This window comes from Microtus pennsylvanicus, chromosome 15 (genome assembly GCF_037038515.1).
Source record: "Microtus pennsylvanicus isolate mMicPen1 chromosome 15, mMicPen1.hap1, whole genome shotgun sequence".
NCBI lineage: Eukaryota > Metazoa > Chordata > Mammalia > Rodentia > Cricetidae > Microtus > Microtus pennsylvanicus.
In genome coordinates, this window is record NC_134593.1 from 1,009,720 (window position 1) to 1,019,906 (window position 10,187).

Sequence of the window (10,187 nt, forward strand, 5' to 3'; positions counted from 1 at the left end):
GCCTCCTCCCTCGGGCGTTCGCACACCGCGGGGCCTCGCTCACCCAGTCTTCCCGCCGCGCACCCCGTGAGGCCCTGCAGCGAGCAAGCTGGCCGAACCCGCTACCTGGTCTCCCCGCGAAGCCCGGGAGCCCCTCACAGCACAAAGAATGGAGCCTGCCCGTTCCCACGTGGGAGCCTGGTGCGGTCACGTGACCCGACCCGTCCTCCCCCTCCCCCCAGGCGTGGGTCGGGAGCGCGGTGATTGGTCCGCCTGGCGCCTCGTGACGTCACTTCCGGCGCCCGCAGGCCCCGGGGCTGTTCGCGGTGGTGCCGGTTCCGACTAGTCCCACTCCCGGGATCCCGCGTCGGCCATCATGCCCGCCGTGCTGGGGTTCGAAGGCAGCGCCAACAAGATCGGCGTGGGCGTGGTGCGCGACGGCACGGTGCTGGCGAACCCGCGGCGCACTTACGTCACAGCCCCGGGCACGGGTGAGCGCGCGGCGGGATCGGCCACCGGGCCCAGCTAAGGGACTCAGATCTGTCTGCTTATGCCTCCTGAGTGCTGGGGTAAAAGGTGTGAGCCACCACTCCCTGTTGTTTTAAGGTTTTATTAAGCACCTTTTAATATGCTAAGCATTCGAAAATAAGTGTTCCGTGGTCGCTCTGTAGTCGCACACAGAGATTGCTTGACACTACCGCATGATAAACATTGTTTTTAGGAAGAGCGAAAGGACAGCAGGGCGGATATCAGAAGTTACTGTATTTCGTAGCTATCTGATTTTCACTACTCTCAAAGTGGAAATGGTTTCAGTGGGTTTTGAGAACTATGTAAAAGCACCAGGCACTGTACAATTCTCAATTAAGATTATTTACAAATTGTATCTTATACCCTCTCCCAAAGCACCCACACGCATATAAGCAGCGTGTACCTATAAAGACTCCCCAAACAGGTGTGATGTTCCAGGTTACATAGTAGAAATATATGTGTGTTTAGAACTCACTCTTGTCACTGGGCCTGGGTTCCTTTAGTTAAAGGGTACGCTCCTGGCACTCGTAGCGCGGTAGTTACTATATGCTAAGTCCAACCATGTGACCCGTGTGCAGTTCTGTGGGATTGCAGAGTCTCTGAAGGGTAGGAAGTCTGTATAAACTAAATTGATTATGAAGGCTGTATGTGAACATGGGCATCTCCAGAAAACCTACGTAGCCTGTATAGAGGTTGGAAAGAAAACTTAGTTGTGGTACAATATATAGTTATAGTAGGAGGCAGAGAGAAGAGGGTTTGAATTTAAGGCCATCTTGGGTTATGTGTGACCTTGTCTCAAAATTAGGGGCTTGAAAAGACACTGTCTTAAAACCTAGGTGTGCGTGTGGGAAACCCAGGTGAGTAAAGGGATTTTCTTTTTCTACTTTATTAAGATATCTTTGTTGGTTTTTACTTCTAATAGGTCGGCACACAAGTAATCGCAGTTTTTGCACTGTTGACATCTGTTGTTTGATGCTCCCTCTCCCTCCTCCGCGTGCTGGGACTGCAGGGGCGTGCTATGATGCTTAGCTAGAATACGTTCTGCAGTGTTATGATACCTCATTTTAACATACCTTTATCACGGGAGCTCAAACCTGTAATCCCAGTCCAAGAGGCAGAAGCAGGCAGATCTCTGAGTTTGGGGCCAGCTTTGTCTATATAGCAAGTTCCAGGCCAGCCAGGGCTACATTCTCAGACCTATCTCTAAATAAATAGGTAATGAATTACTTTGAACAGTTATTCTGAGTTCAAAATGGCAGGGGTGGGGACAGTGGAGACATTGAAACACCAATAATACATAACGTTTTTGGCCCCTGGAGAAATAGCTGGCTGTTACAAGTTGACGTGTTTGTTGTGAGCAGCTGTGGAAGCCGATCTTACAGCCACAGAAAAACTTTCTTGGGGTGTACCATTCAGTGTTCATTGGATATTTGAAGCCAGCTGGGACGTCTTTTTTAAAGAGCTCAGTAAGTTGATGGCTCATAAATAGCCATTGTCTTCTGCTCCCATCCAGGAACCATTTCCCAATCAGACTAACAAAGGCAAAGAGTTGATTCTATAGCAAAGTGGCCACAACCAGCTTAATGGCCCCAAAGCTCTCCCCAAAGCCAAACCTTTACCAAAAAAAGTTCCCAGTCACTGATGGGCTGCTGGGACCCTGAACTGAGCTGTCTGATTCCCAGCGAAACCATTGCACTTGAGAAAGTGCACTTAGCAAGCCATTGAGATGAACTGTCCTGCAGTCAGCATTGATAAACAGAAAGGGCCCAGTCAGAACAGTGTCTGACTGCGTGTGGTATAACCAGGGCATCAAACAGTTCCATAGCCAGCAGGGTGGGCTTACTGAGAGTTTGCTTCAGGAATAAACAAACCAGGTGGGGTTTTTTTTGTCTTGGTTTTTGTTTGTTTATTTTGTTGTTCTTTGTTTGATTTTGAAACAAGGTCTTTGTACAAAGCCCTGGCTATCCTGGGTTTGGAGACTAGGGTAGCCTTGAACTCACAGAGATCCACCTGCCTCTGCCTCCTGAGTGTTGGGATCAAAGGCGTGTACCACCATGCCCAGCTAACAAACTGGTGTCTTAGCAAACTGTGTTGTTTAAAATGGTTCCTGCTTTGTTTAATAAAAATCTGTTTTGGGGGAAGTAGAAAAAGACAAGAGCTCTTGAGTAAATTGGGAGCATGGGGACCTTAGGAGAGGGTTGGAGGGGAGGGGAGAGGCAGGAAGGAGAGCAGGGGAAAATGTAGAGGGCAATAAAAATCAACAAAACAAAACAAAATGTGTTTGAACCTAGATATAATTTAAAATTCATAGCCCTGTATCACAGTTCCCTTTGCACCAGCCTAATACCTGCCTTCCTTATGGTTCTTATCTGCATGCCTTTCCTCAGGATTCCTTCCAGGTGACACAGCCAGGCACCATCGAGCAGTTATCCTAGACCTGCTGCAAGAGGCACTGACGGAGGCTGGGCTAACCTCCCAGGACATCGACTGCATCGCTTACACCAAAGGCGAGTCTGGGAGAACGGTCAGCGAGGGAGGCCTATGGGCGGAACCACAGCTTTCTCCAGCTGTTCTTCCTAATTCCCGTTTATACCCTGTTAGGTCCTGGTATGGGGGCCCCGCTGGCTTCTGTAGCTGTTGTTGCCCGCACTGTGGCCCAGCTGTGGAATAAGCCCTTGCTGGGTGTGAACCACTGCATAGGCCACATTGAAATGGGCCGCCTCGTCACTGGAGCCATGAACCCAACTGTGTTGTATGTCAGCGGAGGAAATACTCAGGTATTTAAGAGTAATCTTTATGCTCCATCCTACTTCTGAGGTATCCTACCTGAGTTGTAGGAGCTGTAAAGACAGAACCAAGTTCTTTGGGCCCAAGATACTATAGCAAACACGATATAGGTGTAAAGTTGCAAGTTTTGGAGGAGAATTAAAATGTTAGAACTTTATTCCTACAACCAGAATTTGCAGTTCAAAGGCAAAGGAATGTGGATTTAACTCTTCAAGATAATGACTTTTTAAAAAACATGTTTGGATGTTTTGCCTGCATGTATGTAGGAGCACAAGGAAGGTCAGAAGAGAGCGTCAGATCTGGGGAATAATAGAAATTAATAGAAAATTGTGAGCCAGAGTCTTCAGACAGCCCAGCCTAACTCGTGGTCCTAAGTAGCCGGGGTCACGAGCCTACTACTGTTGTTGGTGTTGTTACTGTTTTGTGCTATTGGTGACAGGTTCTCACGGTAGACATTTTGGTTTTCCTAACTCCTCCCAAGTACTGAGATTACAGGTTTGCACCACCACACCTGGCCCTGTTTTTTCTGTTTATTATGGAATGCCTTGTGTGGGTCACCACAACAAGCTCTGTTTTGAATTCTTATTTTTAGGGTTTGTTTTTGGTATGTGTCTGTGCATGCGTGTGTGCATCTGTGCAGGTTTTGTTGGTTAGTCTACATAATACAGATGTTTCATGAGTTGGTGTAATCTGTGCATGGGCCTTGCTAATCTCTGTATCATTATAATTTTAATATATGTTGCAAAGTAAACACTGGTTTGTTGGTTCTTTGATAAATTTTTTTTAATTTGGCAGCTTCATACATATATGTAATCTCTTGATCATATTTGGATTTATTTATTTTGTGTGTGTATGATATGTGTGAGACGTGGCCACACACATGACTTTTGTGTATGGACACGAGCATGTGCTTATCAGGGAACACCCTTCGGGAGTTCCAGGATCAAGCTCAGGTCTCTAGGTTCACTAGGGAAGTGTTTTTGCCTACTGAGCCATTTTACCAATTGCTGGTTTGGTTTTCTTGAGACAGGGTCTTGCTATATGTCTAGACTGGCCTTAAACCTCACTGTGTAGCTCAACATGGCTGCCTGTCTGAGCCTCACCAGTGCTAGAATTACAGGTATGACACTAGACAGCTTGCCTTCTTTCTTACTGGAATATCTAATGTTGGCCCTGTGCTACTTCCTTCCACACAGCTAAACACTCCTCTTTATAGACTTGAAGTGTCATGGGCCTTCTCATTGTTCTTAGGTGATTTCCTACTCAGAACATCGTTACCGCATCTTTGGGGAAACTATTGATATTGCTGTGGGAAACTGCCTGGATCGTTTTGCTCGCGTGCTGAAGGTAGGCCCTTGAGATTGTAGTGTGCGTACGGTGTATTTTTGGAGAGCAAGAAGAAATAAAAGGCAGGGAGCAGTAAGTAGGTATTGGGCTTCTTGCAAATTGAGTTCCATTCTCTGCTACTTGACTTAGCAGAGGGAGAAAATTAACCGTTTATGTCTCTGTTTATACATCGGTTGCTTGTTAGAAACGTGCTTGTTCCTCTGTACGTGTACAATTATGAAAGTAAATGCTGATTACTTTTCTTCACTTTGATTTGAGGATGAGAGTATTCACGTGTGTAGAAGAACGCGCTTTACATGATGCGTTCATGGTTCTCTGCCTCTCTCTCCTGCTGGTAGATTTCCAATGACCCAAGTCCAGGCTACAACATCGAGCAGATGGCAAAGCGGTGAGAGGACGTGGAGAGCACCAGCCCCTAGTGCTGTCGTGTGTACTAATGGGTGTGGCGGGGCTGCAGAGGGTGAGCCACCTGCTGACTCCAGGTCCTGTCTCCGTAGGGGCAAGAAGCTAGTTGAGCTGCCATACACTGTGAAGGGGATGGATGTCTCATTCTCGGGGATTCTGTCTTTCATTGAGGTGAGAGTGGGAGACAGGAGCACACGCTCTTAGAAACAGTGTGTCTGCTCTGCTCAGTTTACTTCCTGTGTAAGCGTTCACTCATAATAGGTGCTGGGTAGATTGGTTTAGTAGGTTCTGTGTGCCGGGCACTATTCTGTAATAGGAGCACAGGGAGGGTAAAGCAGTCCCTCCCTACTTGGGGAAAAGACCCGAAAACAAAAATAAACAGGAGCAGACGACGTGGGGGTGTGACGTGAGGTCAGCGGTCCTTCCGAAGGCAGGGATTTTTGTTTTCATGAAAGCCTCGCGCACCAAGGTGCTCATCTTTTGGGTTGTTTACCCTTTGATTGCAGGATGCCGCGCAGAGAATGCTGGCCACCGGGGAATGTACTCCTGAAGACCTGTGTTTCTCCTTACAGGTAAAAGAGTGAGAAGCTGGGGTGCAAACTTGCTCTAAAGTAGAGCTGAACTAGAGTGCAGGCGGGGTGCTGCTCTGACACCTCCCCCTTGTTTGTCCTCCACAGGAAACGGTGTTCGCAATGCTAGTGGAGATCACAGAGCGAGCCATGGCACACTGTGGCTCCAACGAGGCCCTCATCGTAGGAGGAGTTGGATGTACGTGTCACCAGGAAGAGTGCTTCTCCCTAGTCCTGCTAGCCATCCTCCTCCTGATTCTCTGCATTAGCAGAGATTGGAGGCTTATCTGTTTCTTCTCTTCTCCCGTACTTCCCCGGTCTCTGGTTTGATAATGGCTAGCCAGACCTCAGTTCTCTGTGGCTCCTGTCTCTTCACAGGTAACACGAGGCTGCAGGAGATGATGGCGGCCATGTGCCAGGAGCGGGGAGCCCGGCTCTTTGCAACAGATGAAAGGTGAAACCTTGTCTTTGTCTTGAGTTCTTCTCTTCCTGTTATTACAGTTATAAATGGTTTCTGTGTTTAGGCCACAAGTCTTGTTATCTCTTCTTCCCCAGATTCTGCATTGACAATGGAGCCATGATAGCCCAAGCAGGTTGGGAGATGTTTCAGGCTGGACATAGGACCCCTCTCACAGAGTCTGGAATCACACAGAGGTGAGCCACGTCCTCCTGTGAGAGAGTGGACAGTAGGTTCAGGAAGTCAGAGAACAGATGATGCCATGGTGACGGGCATGGTGGCGCGCCCTGTGGTCCTGGCTATGTGGGAGGCCAAGGCCAGCGGATTGTGATTTTGAGATAGGCCTGGGCTGCAGATGCTATCCCAAAAATCAAAGAAAATAAAGTACTAAGAGGCAGTCACGGGTGTTTTCCTGTTTCTCGCAGGTATAGGACGGATGAAGTAGAAGTGACGTGGAGGGACTGACGGCATCAGCTTGCCAAGCGGTGCTGATGTGGGAGTGATCTTGGTGATGCAATGACTCTGCTCCTCTCTGGCAACTGTATGGATTCCACACGAGACTTAGGGTCCCTATGGAACCCCAAGATGACTCCACAATAAAAAAATCCTTTTTGTATGTTGATAACTGGACTAATACAGAGTTAGCGCTGGGTAAATTCTTACTGGTGAGGGCAGTGGACAAGTGGGTGAGGGTCAGAGTAGCTCTTGGTTGATGGTGCAGATGGTTCTGACGGGTGCCTCCTACCGTCCCGTTAACTCAGCATCCTAAGTAAGAGTATTTTAGTGCTGTGCTCTGTGCTGACGGTTCTGCGCTTAGGGAATTGTCACATTCACTGAAGGAGACAGTCAGGATGCCACTTAAAAAAGTCACAACTTGCCGGGTGGTGGTGGCGCACGCCTTTAATCCCAGCACTCGGGAGGCGAGGCAGGCGGATCTCTGTGAGTTCGAGGCCAGCCTGGTCTATAAGAGTTAGTTCCAAAGCTACAGAGAAATACTGTCTCGAAAAATCCAGGAAAAAAAAAGTTACAACTTTACTAAAACTCCTGTCCTTCATAACCTTTATTGATGTCCTCCTACAAACATTTCACTGTCCAGTTTGGGGAGCACCCCAGATATACAACACCTCAGCACCAGTGCAAGCATCAGAACTACAGATTCATGCCCATTATCTTGTATATATTGCCACTAGAGGCCCTGAACTAACATGCTCCCCTCTACCCACTGGCAGCCACATCTTTCCATCTTGTTTGTTTGTTTGTTTGTCCCACTTCCAAACTCCTGAAACTTCCCAGCCATTTGTGAAGTCTATATATCCTTACCCTCTCCGAACGCTTCCTTCACAATGTTGCTATGGGACCTGGTTTCTTAGAAAGACTGCTTCTGTTAACACCTGGTGTGAATCGTTCGTATCTGTTGTACCGCTGGGCCTGGAGTTAGTGCACGCATCCTCTTTCCTCTTCTCTTCTTTCTTTCCCTGCCCTCTCTCTTTGAGACAGGGTCCATGTAGCCCTGGCTGGCTTGGAGTTTGCTATGTAGACTAGACTGGTCTCAAACTCACAGAGATCCACCTGCCTCTGTCTCTGCCTCCTGAGTGCTGAGAGTGAAGGTGTACATGACCATGCCCTGCCTCTGGCAACACACTGTTACATATCTCAGTCTCGTCCCATTCTGATGCCATAATTGGGCTATTCAGTTATTATTGTGCTGACTCCTCCTTTTACCAGGACCTGCAACCCTGTGATCTTACTTCCTTTCTGTATTGTTTCCCTTCCTCAGTTAAATTACAGTAACAAACACCTTGTTGCAGATGCTTCATCTTCCTTTGCCATTAAAAAAATAACAAAACAAGACAAGATCTCCTCAAACTCAGACTGGCCTTGAGCAAAATAAAGAGGATGAGCTGATCTGCCTCACCTCAAGTGTAGATTACAGCCTCACCTCACCACACCTAATCTACACGGCGTGGATTACAGCCTCACCTCACCACACCTAATCTACACGGTGTGGATTACAGCCTCACCTCACCACACCTAATCTACACAGTGTGGATTACAGCCTCACCTCACCTCACCTAATCTACACGGCGTGGATTACAGCCTCACCTCACCACACCTAATCTACACAGTGTGGATTACAGCCTCACCTCACCACACCTAATCTACACGGTATGGATTACAGCCTCACCTCACCACACCTAATCTACACGGTGTGGATTACAGCCTCACCTCACCTAATCTACATGGTGTGGATTACAGCCTCACCTCACCACACCTAATCTACACGGCGTGGATTACAGCCTCACCACACCTAATCTACACGGTGTGGATTACAGCCTCACCTCACCACACCTAATCTACACGGCGTGGATTACAGCCTCACCTCACCACACCTAATCTACACAGTGTGGATTACAGCCTCACCACACCTAATCTACACAGCGTGGATTACAGCCTCACCACACCTAATCTACATGGTGTGGATTACAGCCTCACCTCACCACACCTAATCTACACAGCATGGATTACAGCCTCACCTCACCTAATCTACACGGCGTGGATTACAGCCTCACCTCACCACACCTAATCTACACAGTGTGGATTACAGCCTCACCTCACCACACCTAATCTACACGGTGTGGATTACAGCCTCACCTCACCTAATCTACACGGTGTGGATTACAGCCTCACCTCACACCTAATCTACGCGGTGTGGATTACAGCCTCACCTCACCACACCTAATCTACACGGTGTGGATTACAGCCTCACCACACCTAATCTACACAGTGTGGATTACAGCCTCACCTCACTACACCTAATCTACACAGTGTGGATTACAGCCTCACCTCACCTAATCTACATGGTGTGGATTACAGCCTCACCTCACCTAATCTACACGGTGTGGATTACAGCCTCACCTCACCTAATCTACACGGTATGGATTACAGCCTCACCTCACCACACCTAATCTACACGGCGTGGATTACAGCCTCACCACACCTAATCTACACGGCGTGGATTACAGCCTCACCTCACCTAATCTACACGGTGTGGATTACAGCCTCACCTCACACCTAATCTACACGGTGTGGATTACAGCCTCACCTCACCACACCTAATCTACACGGTGTGGATTACAGCCTCACCACACCTAATCTACACGGCGTGGATTACAGCCTCACCTCACTACACCTAATCTACACAGTGTGGATTACAGCCTCACCTCACCTAATCTACATGGTGTGGATTACAGCCTCACCTCACCTAATCTACACGGTGTGGATTACAGCCTCACCTCACCTAATCTACACGGTATGGATTACAGCCTCACCTCACCACACCTAATCTACACGGCGTGGATTACAGCCTCACCACACCTAATCTACACGGCGTGGATTACAGCCTCACCTCACCTAATCTACACGGTGTGGATTACAGCCTCACCTCACCTAATCTACACGGTGTGGATTACAGCCTCACCACACCATACCTAATCTACACAGCGGGGATTACAGCCTCACCTCACCTAATCTACACGGTGTGGATTACAGCCTCACCTCACCTAATCTACATGGTGTGGATTACAGCCTCACCACACCACACCTAATCTACACAGTGTGGATTACAGCCTCACCTCACCTAATCTACACGGTGTGGATTACAGCCTCACCTCACCACACCTAATCTACACGGTGTGGATTACAGCCTCACCACACCACACCTAATCTACACGGTGTGGATTACAGCCTCACCTCACCACACCTAATCTACACAGCATGGATTACAGCCTCACCTCACCACACCTAATCTACACAGTGTGGATTACAGCCTCACCTCACCACACCTAATCTACACGGTGTGGATTACAGCTGCACCTCATCACACCTAATCTACACAGTGCTAGGGACTGACCCCAGTGGTCTGCCTGCTGAGCTGCTTCTCCAGCCCCCGTCATCACCTACTGTACACGTCCATCTGTGCAGCTGAAAGGGCAAGCAGATGGCTGTGCTGGCTGCTCTGACCGGCTGATCACAGTGACAGGGCACTCGGTGTCCTTCCTGCCCCACTCAGCCACGTTATCTTCCGAACCCTCTCACTTGCTTCCATAGTTTTTGAT

At 48.5% G+C, this 10,187-nt stretch overlaps 1 protein-coding gene and 1 pseudogene across 1 annotated transcript; one reads left to right on the forward strand and one right to left on the reverse strand.

The window, feature by feature from the left end:
- Nucleotides 1-57: 57 nt before the first annotated feature.
- Nucleotides 58-6,697, forward strand: Osgep (O-sialoglycoprotein endopeptidase). The gene is made up of 12 exons (XM_075949634.1): nucleotides 58-180; nucleotides 288-470; nucleotides 2,895-3,014; nucleotides 3,109-3,284; nucleotides 4,546-4,641; nucleotides 4,980-5,029; nucleotides 5,139-5,217; nucleotides 5,553-5,618; nucleotides 5,724-5,814; nucleotides 5,994-6,069; nucleotides 6,171-6,269; nucleotides 6,498-6,697. The coding sequence occupies exons 2-12, from the start codon at nucleotides 356-358 to the stop codon at nucleotides 6,535-6,537; spliced, it is 1,008 nt and encodes a 335-aa protein (XP_075805749.1). The 5' UTR covers nucleotides 58-180; nucleotides 288-355; the 3' UTR covers nucleotides 6,538-6,697.
- On the reverse strand, nucleotides 3,952-4,046 carry LOC142836232 (U6 spliceosomal RNA; annotated as a pseudogene).
- Nucleotides 6,698-10,187: the final 3,490 nt, after the last annotated feature.